The sequence below is a fragment of the Megalobrama amblycephala genome, linkage group LG4 (assembly GCF_018812025.1).
Source record: "Megalobrama amblycephala isolate DHTTF-2021 linkage group LG4, ASM1881202v1, whole genome shotgun sequence".
In the NCBI taxonomy this organism is placed as follows: Eukaryota; Metazoa; Chordata; class Actinopteri; order Cypriniformes; family Xenocyprididae; genus Megalobrama; species Megalobrama amblycephala.
The window spans coordinates 9,515,027-9,535,180 of NC_063047.1; the positions used below are offsets into that span (position 1 = coordinate 9,515,027).

The following is a 20,154-nucleotide window of genomic DNA, read 5'->3' on the forward strand; positions in this document are numbered from 1 at the left end:
CACTGACGCATAAGAGAGGACTAAAAAAACAGGGTGAATGTTTGTGTGTGAGAAAGACTTAAAAAAAAAAAAAAAAAAAAAAGCAAAAGAGAAAACATTGAGATAACTCTAGCATCCTCCTCCTTGCTCACTTCGTCTGTCCAGGAATGATTCTATATATATAATTGCATCCTTGGTAACATTATATATATATATATATATATATATAATACAATTATTAAGAATAATTACGTTTTCTTCCATATATATATATATATATATATATATATATATATATATATATATATATATATATATATATATATATATATATATGGAAGAAAACGTAATTATTCTTAATAATTGTATTACCAATTATGATTCTTGAAAATTGGAATTGATGAATGACTTGATATACACACACTACCATTCAAAAGTTTTGGGACAGTAATTATAATTATTTTTTAATTTATACTTTTATTTACAAATATTAAGCAGCACAACTTTTTTCAGGATTAATTATAATAAGAAATATATTTCTTGAGCACCAAATCAGCATATTAAAATGATTTCTGAAGGATCATGTGAAACTGAAGACCGGAGTAATGGCTGCTGAAAATTCAGATTTGCCATCACAGGAATAAATGAATTAAGGAATAAATAAATTTTGAAATATATTTAAATATAAAACAGTTATTTTAAATTGTAATAATATTTCACAATATTAAGGTTTTTACAGTATTTTCGATCTAATAATTGCATCCTTGGTAAGCATAAGAGACTTCTTTTGAAAACATTAAAAACAAATCTTACCGACCCCAAACTTTAAAGGTAGTGTGCGTGTGTATATAAACTTTACTAAACACAGATCATTAACAAGGTGGCACAGATTTGACAGAATTGACATAACCCTGATTTTGTCAAACATTTCACCATCAGTCTTGGCTCAGCAGATCTTCCACTGGAACATACTATGTTAAAACAGTAAACGTGTGATGGCTGGTCGCAAGAACACAGATGTAAGGTGGGTGTGTTGAAGCTTTTGATCTCTAAGCTAATTGTGACTCAGATATGACAAGCATGACTCATTGGGCCCCTCTGTGCGGACGTGACGTAAAGTGTCATATCTCTGCAGTGCCGTCAAGTGAAACTCTTGAGGGAGGACTTCTATAGAGCGGAGTTGAACTCGGCGATCAAAAAGTCGACATGGTCTTTGTCTTTGGTCTTAAAAGCCTCCGCAATGACTTGAGTCGCATCCCGGTGCTCCATTCCTTTAAGTGACACGCCATTCACCTCCAGAATCACCTGACCCACCCGTAACTGCCCACTGATATGCACAGAGCCCCCCTTCTGGGAGACAGAAAGAGAGAGAAATAAGCAAAGAAAGCCTCAAACTTTCCAAAAGAAGGAGATCATCTATCAAAAGCGTGTGAGAAAAGACAAGTGAAAAATGGGGGAGAAAATGACCGCTTGCTTTCTCTGATATGGCACTTTATATTGAGAGGTCATTAGCTGACCTCCTGTCATAGTTTAAAGATAAAGTGCCTTAGGACTGATAGAAAGAGATGACCAAGACAAGCGTTCTGGTTGTCATCTTTTGTTCAGCTGGAGGGAGGCGGTCTGATCGCAGTCTAATAGCCCTGCTACATTTGGGCCAACAATCTCCTCTACAGTCCACAATCAAGCACTAATAGTCACACCATGAAAGTGCTGCCACTGTCATATAATACTGCTGGAGTCTGATTTAATTTTTCAACATTTATTACAATTTAACTCAACATGATACCTGAGCTGTAAATGTCTGATTAAAGATTGAATAGTGATTTCTCTCATAATGAACATTTGATAAGAATCAAAGTGGATCTTAAGGAGTCTGGAAGAGCGGTAGCCATGGTTACACCTATGACATCGGCTCATTGTGCCATGCATTTCTTTCAGGTTGGATTCAGTTCATTACAGTGTCAGACAACATCTGAGATCTCACTCTAACATCACATATTATGCTTTAAAAAAACTGCTTTTACCATAGTGAATAGCCATTATGCCTGTTTTTTTTTTTTCATATAATCAACAGCACTTTTTCTCAGAACTCTGAATATGTCACGTCATATTAGCATTACACTGGTATAGGTTATCAAGGACAATCAAGGACTAACCTATTGTCAGAGTTCTGTCACTTCAGTCTGTTTATTCTTGGTTTGGTGACAGAGCTCTGACACTCCTTCTGTCTTGTCGCTGTGATTGTGTGTGTAAGAGTTCACTCGGGCTGTACGCACTTCTGTCCACGTGAGTTGTTTTGTGTGTGAAGCGTGTTGTTCATATCCCGGCACTTTGGTCTAGTTTGATTTTGGTTCTGTGTCAGGGTTCAGACATTCATGCTCTGTGTGCTCTGTCTTGTTGTGTGAGCGTGCGGATTTGTTTGTTTCTATGTGCCATGTCCGCTCCTGTCTATTGTATCTGATTATTGGTTCATTTGCCCCGAACCTGTTTTGTTTGCTCTCCCTATTTATTCTCCTTGTGTTTTCAGTCCTGTGCCAGTGTGTTGTCTTATGTACCGTTCATGTCCTGCCCTGCTTGATCCTGTTATTGTATCCAGTCCTGCTTTGTCCAGATGCCAGTCTTGTTTTCCCCAACGGGGTAGTTTTTGTTTGTTTTTGTTTTATTTTATTAATAATAAAAAGCCCATTGTTTTCTGCATCACTGAGTCCTCGCCTCATTCCTTCACCCAACCCTGACACCTATTTACTATTCATTAGCTCAAAATCAAAGCTAAACCACAAAATTCTGTTAATTGTTTTTCCTATGAAGGTCAGCATTTTCAAGACGATAAAATCAGCAGAGAAATATTATGATTGTATCAAACAGCACTTAGAGTTTTAGTAGACTGTATGTTTAATATCTGCTAACACTTTCTTTTGATGGTCCCCTAACAGGTATTCTCCTGACTATAAGACATTCATGTATGTTCAGCTCACAAATACAGTCTTTCCAATGTGACCTAAAGGATTAGTTTACTGTCAAATGAAAATTAGCCCAAGCTTTACTCACCCGCAAGCCATCTTTGGTGTATATGACTTTCTTCTTTCTGATGAACATAATCACAGAAATATTAATAAATATCCTGACGCATCCAAGCTTTATAATGGCAGTGATAGTGAATGGGATCAATGAGTATGAGCTGAAGAAAGTGCTTCCATCCACATCCATCCATCATAAATATGTGCTCCACACGGCTCTGGGGGGTTAATAAAGGCCTTCTGAAGCAAAGCGATGCATGTAAAAATATATCCATATTTAAACAAGTTATGAAGTAAAATATGTAGCTTCCACCAGATCGCCTTCAGTAGTGAAGTTACGAAGAAAGTGTAAACTGGTGTCACGTAGGACATAGCGTAAGCTTTGTGAACTGAAAGAGTTTTACACTTTCTGCGTACGCTGAATACGGAAGGCGGCTCATGTGGAAGCTAGATGTTTTACTTCATAACTTGTTAAATATGGATTTTTTTACGCATCACTTCGATTCAGAAGGCCTTTATTAACCCCCCGAAGCCATGTGGAGCACATGTTTATGATGAATGGATGTAGATGGACGCACTTTCTTCAGCTTCTTCATACTCATTGATCCCTACCACTGCCATTATAAAGCTCGGATGTGTCAGGATATTTACTTATATTTCTGCAATTATGTTCATCAGAAAGAAGAAACTCATATACACCTAGGATGGCTTGAGGGTGATTAAAGCTTGGGCTAATTTTCATTTCAAAGTGAACTAATCCTTTAAACACCATCAGACAGATTCCTCCAGTCTTTTTTCCGAAACCCCGCCCTCTAAAGATCTGTCAGCCAATCCAATGTCAGTACACTCAAACATTTAACAGGCAGAGTGTTTTTGATCAGCTAAAAAAGTGGTTGGTCCCCAAACTCCTTTTTAAAGAGCCCAGGGCTGTCAAAGAAACAGATGTGATGTCTCAGGACATTTTCTAGAGAAAAAAAATATTTCACACTTTTACTTATGAAACATGTCCAGATGGGTCTGTGACAGGCTGTGTTCTTCTGTGACCTTTCCAATGGAGAGATTTACACATGCTGGTTGTGTAAACTGACATTCTATGCAAATTTCAAGGATACTCCACCATTCAACAAAGAATACAAACACAGCAACACCACTATAGCACTTTGACATCATTTAGCAGTATCGGACATCTCTATAAATGTTTTTAGATACAAGTTATGTTAATCTCTTTTTTCATGCCCTAAAGCTAAAGCATATCACTAGATCCTTGATCCCCATCAGGTTTGAAAATGCAAGCAAACATATTTCCGTGCAAAGCCACTTTGTGCTAAAGGGGAAATCTCTCACCTTCATGTCGAGTGAACACAACACTAATAGAAGCAAGCACACAGACACATGCACATAAACGGGTCCTAAATATGTTAATGTGCTATATTAGCTAAAAAAAAATGCTGGAATAAAGGTCATAATAGAAATGAGGGGGAAAAAATGGCTCCTTTATACTGTATTTAAAACTTCCTGTAAAGTTGTGACAAAAGACCTATCTAGCATCTTATCACTGCTAGATGCACAGGGGTCTATCTAATAGGGAAAAGTATTAACCATGTCATGAGTCATTTCTAATAAGAAAATTGTACTTGTTTTGTCATGCGAAGCTATAATTTTAGTCATATGATAAGCAGGTTTTACTGATCTAAGCATTCACATGTCTGTGAAAGAACAGCTTTTAAAAGCTTTCTGAAACCACATTATATAAGTTACAACTGTATATTGCACCTTGATGGGTGTAATATCAGACCTTCACAGTACATTAGCTACCCTTTCCATTAGTGGAACAAAAGGTACTTTCTGGGAATAGTAATTCTAAGACTTTGTGATACTTTTATGTTAACATTTCATATTTGTTGCAGAACAAAATTTCTATGTGGCTGAGTTCAAACAATGCAGAATGTCAAATCAACATACTTTATAGCTCTGCACCAAAACCTACAGTAGCGAGCTGACCAGCTAGGCTATTAGCTGCAGCAATGGTTCTGAACTGGTTTGACCATGTATATATACACACATAAAATTAGCCCATAAAAATTATAATAAATTTGCTTTTAAAAACCAAGCACAATTATTTCACAAAAATGGTTTTCATTTCATGACTTACTAATTACATGCTAGTAATTCCTTTTTACAATGAAGTGATATACAGCGAGCACCGCTGACAGGACAAGAAAGTTTGTTTTTCTGAGGCGAGAGACTTTTTATTTTGTAAGTTACAAAAATAACATTAGAATAATGATTCTGACATATAGCCTGACAACATCTCATCTGACCACAGACACTGAATCGGGACAACGTGTTTTTCTCAGGCGCTCTTTACTTAAAATGTGTCTGACAGAAGTGACAACAGCTTGCACACACATCTTTCAAAATAAAAATCTTGCATCAGAAAAATATAGAATTGCGTTTATTGTTGTGTCTTTGACTGTACACTGCGTGACCCATTTTGAGATTAGACTCATACTTGATTTCAACAGAGTATCATGTCGCTAGGCCAACAATATTACATTCTAATAACATCGCATACATGCATTTGTGGTAAAAATATTACATTTTTAATTAGAATGAACTATTTTTAACTATAATTTTCATATTTTTGATGTATATACACTACTGCTCAAAAGATTTATATAATATTTTCAGTGAACTCGTGTGCTGTGCATTCTGGATTGCCTTCTCCACAAGGAATACTGCCTTAGATTTAGGCTAAAAATAATAACATTTACTATGCTTACTTCCTTGTGGAACAGCTATCATGTAATGATGCCACAACATGCTAATTACACAGCTCACTAAGGTTTGAAATACAGCTATTATTTTCAGAAAAGTTAAACTTTCTTAGCCATCGTTCTGAACTTTAACCCGTTCTAACCCACCTGTATGGTTGCAATGCGTGGCAGAGGCTGTCTGGTGTTGGCACCCCCTTCAACAGCAATACCCAGTGTACTGGCACACTTAGGCACCCGTACCAGTGTAGGCTCCATTATTCCCATCTAAAAACAATGAACAAAAGGAACGCTACTTTAGACATCACCCTTAAGAAGACAGAAAAAGACAGGGAATGTGGAGGAAGAAGACAAGAGAGTTTAAGATGAATGAAGAAAAATCTGAGCTAAACCAAAACCTTCCTTAAACAGCAGCAGGACAGACTAAATCCTTACAATGTGACATTAATTCATATATGCTTCTGTTTAACAGTTGCTTACAGTGGGTACGGAAAGTATTCAGACCCCCTTAAATTTTTCACTCTTTGTTATATTGCAGCCATTTGCTAAAATCATTTAAGTTCATTTTTTTCCTCATTAATGTACACACAGCACCCCATATTGACAGAAAAACACAGAATTGTTGATATTTTTGCAGATTTATTAAAAAAGAAAAACTGAAATATCACATGGTCCTAAGTATTCAGACCCTTTGCTGTGACACCCATATATTTAACTCAGCTGTCCATTTCTTCTGATCATCCTTGAGATGGTTCTACACCTTCATTTGAGTCCAGCTGTGTTTGATTATATTGATTGGACTTGATTAGGAAAGCCACACACCTGTCTATATAAGACCTTACAGCTCACAGTGCATGTCAGAGCAAATGAGAATCATGAAGAGCTCAGAGACAGAATTGTGGCAAGGCACAGATCTGGCCAAGGTTACAAAAAAATTTCTGCTGCACTTAAGGTTCCTAAGAGCACAGTGGCCTCCATAATCCTTAAATGGAAGACATTTGGGACGACCAGAACCCTTCCTAGAGCTGGCCGTCCGGCCAAACTGAGCTATCGGGGGAGAAGAGCCTTGGTGAGAGAGGTAAAGAAGAACCCAAAGATCACTGTGGCTAAGCTCCAGAGATGCAGTCGGGAGATGGGGGAAAGTTGTAGAAAGTCAACCATCACTGCAGCCCTCCACCAGTCGGGGCTTTATGGCAGAGTGGCCCGACGGAAGCCTCTCCTCAGGGCAAGACACATGAAATCCCGCATGGAGATTGCCAAGATGGTGAGAAATAAGATTCTCTGGTCTGATGAGACCAAGATAGAACTTTTTGTCCTTAATTCTAAGCGGTATGCGTGGAGAAAGCCAGGCACTGCTCATCACCTGTCCAATACAGTCCCAACAGTGAAGCATGGTGGTGGCAGCATCATGCTGTGGGGGTGTTTTTCAGCTGCAGGGACAGGACGACTGGTTGCAATCGAGGAAAAGATGAATGCGGCCAAGTACAGGGATATCCTGGACAAAAACCTTCTCCAGAGTGCTCAGGACCTCAGATTGTGCCAAAGGTTTACCTTCCAACAAGACAATGACCCTAAGCACACAGCTAAAATAACGAAGGAGTGGCTTCACAACAACTCTGTGACTGTTCTTGAATGGCCCAGCCAGAGCCTCGACTTAAACCCAATTGAGCATCTCTGGAGAGACCTAAAAATGGCTGTCCGCCAACGTTTACCATCCAACCTGACAGAACTGGAGAGGATCTGCAAGGAGGAATGGCAGAGGATCCCCAAATCCAGGTGTGAAAAACTTGTTGCATCTTTCCCAAAAAGACTCATGGCTGTATTAGATCAAAAGGGTGCTTCTACTAAATACTGAGCAAAGGGTCTGAATACTTAGAACCATGTGATATTTCGGTTTTTCTTTTTTAATAAATCTGCAAAAATGTCAACAATTCTGTGTTTTTCTGTCAATATGGGGTGCTGTGTGTACATTAATGAAGAAAAAAAATGAACTTAAATGATTTTAGCAAATGGCTGCAATATAACAAAGAGTGAAAAATTTAAGGGGGTCTGAATACTTTCCGTACCCACTGTATAAGATGAAATGACACAAAATTATTTTTAACAACAGAACTTGTCGCTGCTCTCTCACCTGCTTTGTGGAGGCCTGTGCGAGTCCTTCTGCTCTGCGTGTGTCACCTATGACCTGCAGGAAGGGAGGTTTACCTGGTCGCGGGCTGCTGTCCTTACTCAACCCTCCAGCCTCTGCAATATCCACACCACTGTCCTCGCTCAGAGTCTGTCCGCTGTCTGACAGCTGGGACAATGTAGCTCCTGGGAATATAGACAAATGAGCACACAAAGCCATAAATAACCACACAATTTTGCTTTCAGAGATTAAAGGTCTGGATTCAGAATTTATGTGAACCTCACACATTAGTTGGATCTGAAAAGAGTTATACAGCTGAATGAATTCCCTAAGTGCTGAACTTCATCAAAGTTTAGATGTACCTACTCCAGCTGTCAATTTAGCATGTTAAATTAGCGTGACTAATTATTTCAAATGAATGAGATGCTGCCTGACCCTATGTGCATTCTGTAATAAGGCATCCTACCATCTGAGAAAGTAAATAGCCTTGGGTACCTTCTTTTATCTTTATATTGGCATCTAAAGCCAATTTTTGTAATGTATATATTTAACATGGCTAGGTATCGATAGAGATTCCCTGATTCATTCATTTTGGTGTATTTCCATTATAATAAGACTTTTTGTCTCACAGCTAATGCTGTACATTATACAGGAACAATTCTAACTTGATGCATTACAAAAATATTAATTAAAAAAATTAACAACAGGACCCAAACTATGCACTTCAATTGTAATTTATTATATAACAGATACAGTCTAATAATCAACACAACCAAAAATGCTCTGTGGATACCAACTGAACTTGTAACTGAACCAATCAACTGAACACCACCTGAACTGAGATTGCATTTCTTGCAAAAACAGTTATTACAATAATATGTAAAATTATTGTATTTCTGTCGTGTTCCCCTGTCTTGGGTTTAACGACTTTTAAATTGAAGTGTTTTCTGGTCCTAATGTTCACTTCCTGTGTTTAGTTCCTGTTTGCTTTGTACCTTCATTTGTTTCCATGACAGTTAATCACCTTCACCTGCCCTGTGTTAGCCCCTTGTTATCTTGTTTATTTAAACCCTGGTGTTTTCCCATGATCTTGTCTAGTGTTGCTCCTACATGGATGTTATATTTTGGTGCACTCATTCTCGTCCTGGTTCTCTGGTCTTTGTGTTTGATTGTGTTTGTTTGTGTTTGTTTATGTTTATTTTTGTCAGTGAAACTCACTGCATTTGGATCCAGCTCTCCTTTGTTTTTGAGTTCTCCCTGCATTACAGAAGACTCAACCACAAATGGATCCAGCAGTCAATCTAATCCAGCATTGACAAGCATCTAACTTGAGGACCACATCAGAGACTTTCTGGACATTGCTAATATCACTAACCTCCCAGACTTTGATCTGATTGACTTCTTTTGCCATGGACTAAATAAACTGTTACAATCTCCACTTCTCCACTATGGTTCTCGTGGATCGCTGAGTGAGTTCTTAGATTACATCCCTTGGATATGTGGCTTCCCTTCACTGTGGGGGAAATGGAGGACCCTTCTGCTAAACAGTTTTTTCCCCTGTGGTCGCCATGCCAGAGTGCCCAGTCCCTGTCAGTCAAAGCAACAATGCCTGTTCCAAGGAGTTCGAGACTGGAGTCCAGTGTGGCGGATCCACTATGATGTCGGTGCGAGTGGCCGACATCCCGGTGGTCCCAGTGGGCAATCGCTGCTGATCCTCTGGAGGCAGCGGTGACCGCTCCAGAACCTTCTGCCTGCTGTGATGTGGGAAAAGCGGCTGATTATGAATCACCTGTGTTCACTATTGACTGTGCTCATACCTGAAATTTATCATGACATGACCACAGAGGTTGACCCTAAACTCTCTGTCTGTTCTGTCACATCCAAGGAGGCAGACTCTGAACTGTCATCCTGCCCTGTCATGGCTAAGAAAGCCGTCCTTTAACTCTCTGCATGTCCTGTTATGGCCAACGAGGCAGACTCTGAACACTATGTGCTACCTGTTATGGCCACAGAGGCCATTTGTATAAGAGTTCTCTCTTATACAATTCCACCTGCTCGGCTGTGCTGGCCGTCTGATCCGCCATGGTTGCCTCTAGCTCCACCTGATCTGCCGTGGTTGTCTTTTGCTCCACCTGCTCTGCCGTGGTGGTCTCCAGCTCTGCCTGTCTCGCCTTGGTGGTTTTCAGCTGTGCTTACTCCAACCTGGTGGTCTTCAACTCCACCTGCTCTGCTGAGGTGGTCTTCAGTCCTGTCAGCTCTGCCTTGGTGGCTGCCTGCCCTGCCGGCTTTGCCCTGGCTCTCTGATCCTTCTCCGTCTCCAGTTCCACCACACTGACCTGGCCCTACATCCCTCCCCCGTTACACCTCTGCTCCACCTCCCTCCTCGACTTATGTGTCTGTTTGTTGAGGAGCATCTGGAATCCTCCTTAAACTCCTTAGTTCCATTTGCTTTGTTCCTTGTTTGTTTCCATATTTACTCTCATTTGTTTCCCAAACAATCACCTTCACCTGTCCTGTATTAGCCCCTTTCTGTCTGTCTATCTGTTCTTTGTCTGGTGTTGTTCCTACATGGATGTTATGTTTGGTGCACTCATTCTGTTCCTGGTTGTCTAGTCTTTGTTTTTGACTTGTTTATTTATTTTTTTTGTCATCATAACTCACTGCATTTCAATCCAGCTCTCCTTTGATTTTGAGTTTAGCCTACATTACAATTATTATAAAATTATGAACTCAGTAAAAAGTATAGAAAGTTCATAAATCTTTTTGAATGATATATAGGAGTCATTTGTTTGTGAATCCTCTAAAAAGATTTGGTTTAAAGGGGTCATTTGTCTGTGTATCAAAAACATACTACACTGGTTGTGCTGTATGTTTTTGATTCACTAAAAAGATTTTTTTAAAAGAGTCATTCGTCAAATAAGACAGACACATAAACAATAAACATACCAACTTGAACAAATGACTAACTAGGGATAACTTAAAGGGATAGTTTCATTTACTCACCCTCATGTCATTCCAAACTTGTATGACTTTATTTCTTCTATGGAACATAAAAGAAGATTTTGAAAATGTCTGTTTTTTTGTTTATATACCAAAAGTTAATCAAAACTGTTTGTTGACCAATCTTCTTCAAAATGTCTGTTTTTGTGTTCCACATAAGAAAGTGATTACAGGTTTGAAATTTTAGATGCACACTCATAATGTGATTATATTGGTATTGTGGTAATATTGAGATTAAACTTTACCTTATGTAAACACAATTCTCTGATCAAACTAATGCTATTAAGCTCATAATCGTAGTAGCCATAATCAAAGTAAACTATGTGGCGTATGCCAATTTTAATCACCATAATCAGGCATGTAAACACATGAATCGCATTATTACTGCTCTGAACAAAGTGTGCATGTGCTTGGATGTACACAGATGCCGAGTGTTTTTCAGCCAACTTGAGTGAACTCCATGACGTTATTCTGAAGTTTTCCTTCCACTCTCTGTGCAGCATCTGCTGCTTATCTCCATCCAGAGACAATGAGGAAAAAGGCAACCCTAGTTACAGAGGCATTGCCAGTAACATGTTGCCAGTAAATGCCTACTGTATGTGAATTCAATCATTTGAGCTGTGAGTTCATCATTTGTACTGTGGGGTATGCAAATAATGGCAGTAAAAAAAAAAATAATAAAAAAAAAAGAAGTTTGCTCTGTTGTATAAATTAGTGCGATTAAGTCCTTACTCTGATTATTGGAAATAATCGCATTATTGGTGCACATGTTAACATAGTCAATGATGACAGAATTTTAACTTTTGGGTAAACTATCCCTTTAAGATATAATTTCAGAGTGCCTTCACCTCGTAACTGGGGCTGGGGCCTTTCCTCTGCCGTCTCTGGCTCAGGGTGTAGTGGGCTGTTCTGGCTGGCACCGCAGCTGTTTGTAGATGGGGAGCCCTCTAGCTTCTCTGGGCTACAGGGAGGCGGTGCAGGCATTAGCAGTGAAGGCGAAAGGGACGGAGAGGAGCGGGGAGAGATCATTGGAGTGCCCTCTTGAGAACGATTAGGAGACTCTGGGTGTGGGGAGAGCACCGCTGCATGCCTGCTCATCAGAAACTGAACCAGATCTCTACACGGTGGTCCGGAGGAAGGGCTAGCATGATAGGATGGTGATCGTGGAGAGCTGTGATGGTGAGAGCAGGGTGGAGGAGTGTGATGGACAGAGCAAGTGGAAGTGGTGTGGTGGATGGTACACGGAGAGTTGTGAGTAGAGCGGGGCGAGTGCGAATGATGTTGGGTGTGGTTTTCCTGGTGCCGCCTACAGGGGGCAGTAAAGAGCAGGTTCGTCTGGGACATCTTAGATGAAGGTCGTTTGGTTTGAGTTTTTGGGCTGGCATGTCGAATAGGTGGAGGGGGAGGCTTGAACGAGGGGGGTGACTCGGATGACAGCTGCACTTTATCCTGAAATAAAACATAAACGTACTGTCCATATTTATCTCCTCACTGCCAGTTACAAATACTAAGGCAGGCAATTAAAGAATGCATTATCATTGAGGGAGGTTATGATACTGCTGAGAAACCCCCACCCCCCACAATCTGACATTTGAAAGCTTTTAAAGGTGTCATTTCCTTCCCAAAAGTCAGCACATTATGATATTAACAGATGATAGAGTTGTCAGTGTACAACAATTTAGCACAAGCAAATGTTAATAACAAGATGGTCAATTATAAATTCATCCAAGATAATCGTTTATGATTACAAGCGTAAATGTTGAGCTACTGATGCTCAATTAAATGAGAACAAGAAAAGGTGGAATGAAAAATAAATTCACCAAATTGACTGTAGATAAAAAGAAAAATCTGTCACATATTCTTAATTTACAAAGAGGTCAAGTAGAGGCATACTGTACAGTATATATACACAACCTCTACTAAATCACAAGCTATGAGACTTTGAGATTACAAAATAAAGCCATATGAGTTAGAAACATCCAAAAACAAAACAAAACAAATCTTTTGTGATTTTCTTTGGTTTACAAGGGATGTGACAGTCTTTGTATTTCAGGGATGTTTTGTTTTCCTAGCCCTAAATCATGTCCTTTTCTTTCCTTGTTACACTCAAATGATAAAATACAAAAAACATTTTAACGTTGGCTGATTTTACTCCATCCAATCTAACAGCATGTAGACACACACACACAAAACAAAATTATTAAACAACTCACCAGAGCAACGTCAGGAAGAGAATTTAGACTCTCAAGTGGCATCAAACTCCCATCCAACCTGCACTCACTCTGTGAAAGCAAAGCAAAAAGCATAAACAATCACTGAAATGACTCGGTTGTACACAGCAACAATCGCTCCAGAACAAAGTACAATCAAAAAGATGTTTGAGTTTAAGATATTCACGCTCCACTTGAGAGGCAGCTCTTCACTTCTCAGCCTTTCTCATCAATTCTGCTCAATTGGCAGCTTGTGTTGAGTGAGATTTACAATTCATAATAATGGTTGGAATCAAATCATAAAATTACCAAAACTAAGCAGATCAGACCATTCAGTGCAGACACAGTAGAAATTAGTCTGAACAAAGTTAGCTATTACAGATATAAATAATGATCCCTCTTCTTTCAAATAGGCATTATGAGCTTGAGCATTCAATGCAAATACATAAATGAATAAATATTGTATTATATTATATTATATTATATTATATTATATTATATTATATTATATTATATTATATTATACTATATTATATTATATAATATAATATTATATTATATTATATTATATTATATTATATTATATTATATTATATTATATTATATTATATTATATTATATTATATTATATTATATTATACTAAGAATCTGATTGGTTGACAGAAGTTATAAGGTGTGCAATTATTTTCATTATTTTTATTTTGCTATCAAGCGTCCGTTAATAGTTCTGAAATTATGTTTTGGAATTAGCAATGGAGGCTTGGGATGAGATGCTTAAGAAATTAGTCCCACACACAAGGACAAAAACCTGACAAATGTCTTGAAATACAACATCGTAACAGTGTCTTGAGATGTGGTAACTGTAGTATAAGTGGAATAATTGACTCTTAGAAAATATATATATTCTTAGAAAATAATGCACACCCGAGGTGTAACTGCTATTTTCTAAGAATTCAATGGCCAGTTGTCAATTATTCCTTACTTATTATATTATATTATATTATATTATATTATATTATATTATATTATATTATATTATATTATATTATATTATATTATATTATATTATATTATATTATATTATATGTTGGTTTTAGTGTAATTTCTTTCAGTTTTGTGCCTTTTTCAATTTTATTTTAAATAATTATTATTAAACGTTTTTATACACTTTTGATGTCCTACTCTACCGTTCAAAAGTCTGGGGTCAGTAAGATTTTTTTAATAGTAAGATAAACAGTTAAACAAAAAACAAATAAATTGAAATAAAATTTTACAATATTACTGTTTTATTCAGCTAAATTAAATATTCAAAAGTATGTGTTGTATTTTTACTCAAATGGAAATTTAAAAAGAGTACTGGTAACACTTTACAATAATATTTATTAGTTAAACATTAGTTAATGTATTAACTAACATGTACTAACCATGTTAGTTCACAGTGCATTAACTAATGTTAACAAGATTTTAATGTATTAGTAAATGTTGAAATTAACATTAACAAATATTATTAAACGCTATGAAGTGCAGTTCATTATTAGATCATGTTAACTAATGTAGTTAATTAATGTTAACTAATGAACCTTACTGTAAAGTGTTACCAGAGTACTTATACTTTTACCAGAGTAATATTTAACCCCTTAGCATTCCTGTCAAATTTACAAAACATTCTTAATAAGAATAAAATTCTTAATTGCTATATTCTTATTTTCTAATTTAAGGAAAAATATAAGATCATTTTTTATTCCCAAAATCTTTTTTCGATTGCTCTTTATTTTACAGTGCGTGCACTTACGTGTACTGGGTAATATAATCTAAATACCTGGTTTAAGGTTAGGTTTAAGGGTAGTTTCATGGTTAGTACCTAGTTATTACCCAGTTATTGTAAGTACTATAATGAATACAGAGTATGTATATGGGGAACATGACTGTAAAATACTAAAGTCCTACCCTTTTTTCTTAAGATTGTTAATCTTATTCATGAAAAGAATGTTCGTAAAAATCCTCATAAATAACTTAAAGTTAGGATAATTTCCAACCTGTCTTAAATCCCCAAAAGTAAGATGTTTAATGAAATTATTGGGTTATGATAACTACGGAAATCTGCAGTAAGTGCACAAAAACAGGCTTTGAAGTGTTTCATTCGGCGTGCCTTGTAGCAGGAGACTGCAGGGGTCAGCTGGCAAGCAGAAGGAATGTGGCCCTCTGGATGGGTGACGCAGATAGAATCAGGGTGCAGAAGGCCCGAGCCTCCATGCCGAGCTCTCCACGCCTCCATCTCACGATGTAACACCTGCCCATCGAATCCCTCCAGGTCATGCGGAGCAATCAGTGTCCGCACCTCAGCCAGCAAAGACAGCTGGGAAGCAGGAACAGCCAAGAGATCATTAAATGAAACACCAAAACATGATACATTTTTCATTTGAATACAACGCTAAAGAGTTTTCAGTGACATTTTGACGTTGACAGAGACCATGGCATTATGGTTTGTTAGCAATTCTTCTGAGGTTCTTTTACTGTCAGCCACACCTTGGCATGTGTGTTGAACAGTTCAAACAAGGCCATGGCCAGTGGCTCTACCCCGATGTGTGCGCGCTGGTACTCTTGAATGTAGTAGCTCATGGTCTGTCTCTCTGTCTCTGTTAGAAGCATGAACGCCTGTTCTTCCAGCGAGTTCCACGCTCCTGTGCGTACCACTCCGACTGCTGGCACAACACCTTTACAACACACTGACTGCAAAAGAGAGAAGATAAAACAGTAGAAGGTGTGTCTATGAACTGTAATGTTGTGCAGGCATGTGAAACCTCTTATTGTCAAGTCAAATGTTTGCATCTACAGTAAGAAGATATCTTCATTTGTTAAAATTTGTATCATATTCTTTTAATTGCATCCTTCACTGCATTCATTTTTTAAATAATTCAGCCATGTTATTTTAATATCATTGAGATGCTATTATTGTTTTTATTATTATTGCTATTTTTATATTTTCCACTTTACTTTTCAATTGACTTTTTTTTTCATTTTTATCAGTTTTTGTTTTTTAATATGCCTTTTTAGTTATTTTAGTACATCAAAATGACAATGAGAAATGTTGCTAGGTGAAATAAACTAAGATTAAGTTCTTTATATGTTATTTTAATTTTTCAATTGATCTGATTTCTACTAACAAATTAGCATGGTAGTCACTAAATGTTTTCTTGTTAATCTCACATGAATTTTTTATATAATTTTGCATGATTTTACGGTGCCTCGGAAGCCTGTCTGAAACCCTTAGGAGGTATCTCGTATTAAAACGCTGCCTTTGAAGTCTGGGAAGGCAGCTGGCTTCGGTTTCGGATACATCCAAGGTTACTAATTTATTTTTTATAACTGAAAATAAGCAAATAGTGGTATGTAGTGCAACAGTGATATAAAATAGTTGTGCAATTATTAGTCACACCATGTAGTTGATATGAACTGATGTAATGTGCATGTTCAGGTCAGTGTGTGGGCAGCAGGCACTCATGGGAAAGAGAGAATAGCAGCTGCAGGACTGAATCTCCGAGACCTCACCAGTCAGCCATGTCTAATATGTAATGCTACATACCCTGGGGTAACAAACTCTCTCTCGCTCACTCTTGCTCTCTCTCTCTCTCTGTCTTATTCAGCTAGTCATGCACCTTTTCTTTGAAAACATTCCCCTCCTCTGATTTCTACTTTTAGACATTCTCCTTAATCAGACCTACATCACAATAACTCCAGTATTTGTCAACAAGCTTCATCTCTCTTACTCTCCCTGCCTCTGTATCTCCAGGTATTGCTATTGCTTTAAAAAACAACAAACACTGAAACACCATGCGTTGTATATTCATGCCCCCAGGTATCTAGCTGGTGACTTACTGTGATAAAAAAAAAAAACTTCAGAAAAGAAACATTTTTATTAAAAGACATTCAATACATGAACCTTCAAAAGTTAAGTGCGAAAGAAAATAGGGACACACTCGTTCAACAACATAGAAGTGGCTCTCAACTGGTGGGTTGTAACCTAAAAAAGGGTCTGATATGGACTAAACAATGCTAAATGCAAATAATAAAGCACATCTAATTATATAATCATGCATAGTTTGCACACTCAAAGGGCCTACCTTTTGATTCTGACATAAAAATCCAAACTTATAGAATACATTAAATAGAGTTTCTCTTGCAAGGAGGATGAATGGTTGTGCTGACCATAATTTATTTTGCGCAGTGAACTATTGGCTCTCTGTAACCATCATAATTCATAAAACCGTGATAATTCAATAGACATTTTGAAACCAAGCATTCAAACTATTAGCAATGTGAAAATAAGATTCCTATTCTGCCCACATAATGGTACAAATTTAGTTCATGGTGATACAACATTACATTTTAGTGTTTGATTTTAAATGTCTTTACTTATAAATAATTTCTGATTTTTATTGGGTCGCCACCTAATGTCTGATGTAAAGTTGTGAAGGAAAACCATTTGAGAACCACTTCCTTCCATGTATGTTAGTATTTGTGAGAGAAATTATGTGTATATACATGAGCATAATATACTACGGAAGCCCTGAACCGCAAGGTGAAAAAAAAAAAAAAAAACCTTGGTGGGGAGGGAAAAAAAAAAACGAAAACTTATCTCGTTATTTCAACATAATAAGTCGTTATAACGACATAATATCTCGTTATTTCAACATAATAAGTCGTTATAACGACATAATATCTCGTTATTTCAAGATATTAAGTCGTTATAACGACATAATATCTCGTTATTTCAACATAATAAGTCGTTATAACGACATAATATCTCGTTATTTCAAGATATTAAGTCGTTATAACGACATAATATCTCGTTATAACGACATAATATCTCGTTATTTCAACATAATAAGTCGTTATAACGACATAATATCTCGTTATTTCAACATAATAAGTCGTTATAACGACATAATATCTCGTTATTTCAAGATATTAAGTCGTTATAACGACATAATATCTCGTTATTTCAAGATATTAAGTCGTTATAACGACATAATATCTCGTTATAACGACATAATATCTCGTTATTTCAACATAATAAGTCGTTATAACGACATAATAACTCTTCATTATCTATCAAGTATGATAAAGGACGCACACTTATCAATGTCCTCAGTGGCGCAATGTTAAAGTATTGGACCGCCAGTCTAGCTTTTACTGCGATCGCCGCGGTTTCGAATCCGCCTTTTGCCGAGTTCGTTCTTCTCTAGTTTCACATCACATATCAAAAAAGGCATTTATTTTCAATAAAAATTAAAACTATGTTATAAAAGTGCAAATAACCTGTATAACGAGTGTTTAATAACATTAAAAGTATTTATTGGGCAGGGTTAGCAGCATGTTCGATATTACCCACTAGAGGGCAGAATAAGACAGGGAATCAATTAAAGAACGCAATAGTTATGTTGAACTACTGTTACAAGTTGGTGCTCCAAAATCCCAGAGGTTTATCATGGGAATTTGCATTCATCCCAGGCTAACCTTTATTGATGTTAAATTTATTAGACCATAGTAAATAAAACAATTTACAGTGCAAATGTCAGGGGTGTCAAACTTACAGCCCGGTGTCCAATCTGATTTGAACTATAATAAAACATAGAGATGCACTAGTCCAGGGGCCAAAAACGTTTTTAAGCGTTTTTTTTTTATTATTATTATTCTGGGTTTGCAAACAAACTGCTTTGTAATATTTTCCCAAAATTTCATCTGTGTATTTACGAAGTATGTAAGCAGGACTTTAACACGCTGAATACGGACACAAAGAGAACAGACCCGCCAGCAGAGGAACTACTGTACCATGCACAAGCTCACTGTTTGCGAAAAATAGGGAGAATAATATAAATATTACAGTGGGATTGATATGAATATATCTCCGAAGGCAACTGTTTTTAAGAAAAGTTTTGATGGCTTTTCCTCTTATCTCCATATAAAGTAGTAATATTCATTTAGTCCGTCTGCTGATTTTGTTTTGTTATGTAGCATAATTTCACAAAGCTAAAGTCAGACCAGACCTAGTTTTTGCTGTTAATCTTGAAATTATTCAGTAATTTAGATTAAAAACAACTGCTCATGCTCATGTGCATAACATCTTTGACTATGATAAAAATGCCTCTAATATCCAAATGCCAGTGTTTGCCTCTACTATCAAAGAGATATTTGTTTAAGGACAGTTTGGCCTGTGAAAAAATAAACAACAAATAAATTTGCTTTAAAAAAAATCTGCAACCAGTATCAGAATCAGACGTTTTGCTTCTTATAAAAATTGAAATTGGCCATGATAAATCAAAATAGATGCTAATAAAAAATATTAAATAAAAAATAATTTTAAAAATCGAATAGTCTTTTCACTGTAAACAAAACAAAACAAAACAAAAAAAATGCAGTTTTCTTGCAAATTAATTTGTTGTTCATATGTTTAATATTAATGTAACTATCAGCGCACTAAAGTTATTATAAGACGAAGGTAATTCGGCCCGCATATGGTTCATTTCTTTCCAGTCCGTCCCTCAAACTAAAATGAGTTTGACACCCCTACTGTAGATGCTATTTACACTAAGTGAAAATACCGATACATCCTATTTATACTAAATGACAATAGCAGCATTTTCACGATATGCTATTTATACTAGGTGAAAATAGCGATATATTCTATTGACACCATGTAAAAGCTTATCAGTTCTTTGCAAGAAGTGTAAATAGTATTTAGATGCTGTAGGCTGGTATTGGCAGATACTATTTGTACCTCAGTATTTTTGTACAGGATGCAATAATATCATATAGAGTGATTATATTTATTAAAATTATTAAATGGATGCTGCATTATTGGGAGAAAAAAAACCCTCCACTTTCCACCAACCCTACTCAATGAACACTTTTAATATTATTAAACACTTGTTCACATTTTATTTCCACTTTTTGAACATTATTTTCATTTTATTGAAAATGTATATGATGAGAAAATAGGAGTGAGCTCTGTTATTGGGTGAGCTCTGCAAAATGCTGATTCGACC

The 20,154-nt window shown here is 36.8% G+C and overlaps 1 protein-coding gene across 1 annotated transcript in view; it reads right to left on the reverse strand.

The window, feature by feature from the left end:
* Nucleotides 1-699: 699 nt before the first annotated feature.
* The window catches only part of whrnb (whirlin b), a 53,592-nt gene continuing 34,137 nt past the window's right edge, over nucleotides 700-20,154 (reverse strand). The window contains exons 5-11 of the mRNA XM_048187316.1: nucleotides 15,635-15,838; nucleotides 15,258-15,464; nucleotides 13,112-13,180; nucleotides 11,747-12,347; nucleotides 7,902-8,083; nucleotides 5,921-6,037; nucleotides 700-1,329 (exon numbers count right to left, since the gene is read on the reverse strand). Coding sequence (XP_048043273.1) covers nucleotides 1,147-1,329; nucleotides 5,921-6,037; nucleotides 7,902-8,083; nucleotides 11,747-12,347; nucleotides 13,112-13,180; nucleotides 15,258-15,464; nucleotides 15,635-15,838 — 1,563 coding nt within the window. The 3' untranslated portion in view covers nucleotides 700-1,146. The remainder of the gene's footprint in view (nucleotides 1,330-5,920; nucleotides 6,038-7,901; nucleotides 8,084-11,746; nucleotides 12,348-13,111; nucleotides 13,181-15,257; nucleotides 15,465-15,634; nucleotides 15,839-20,154) is intronic.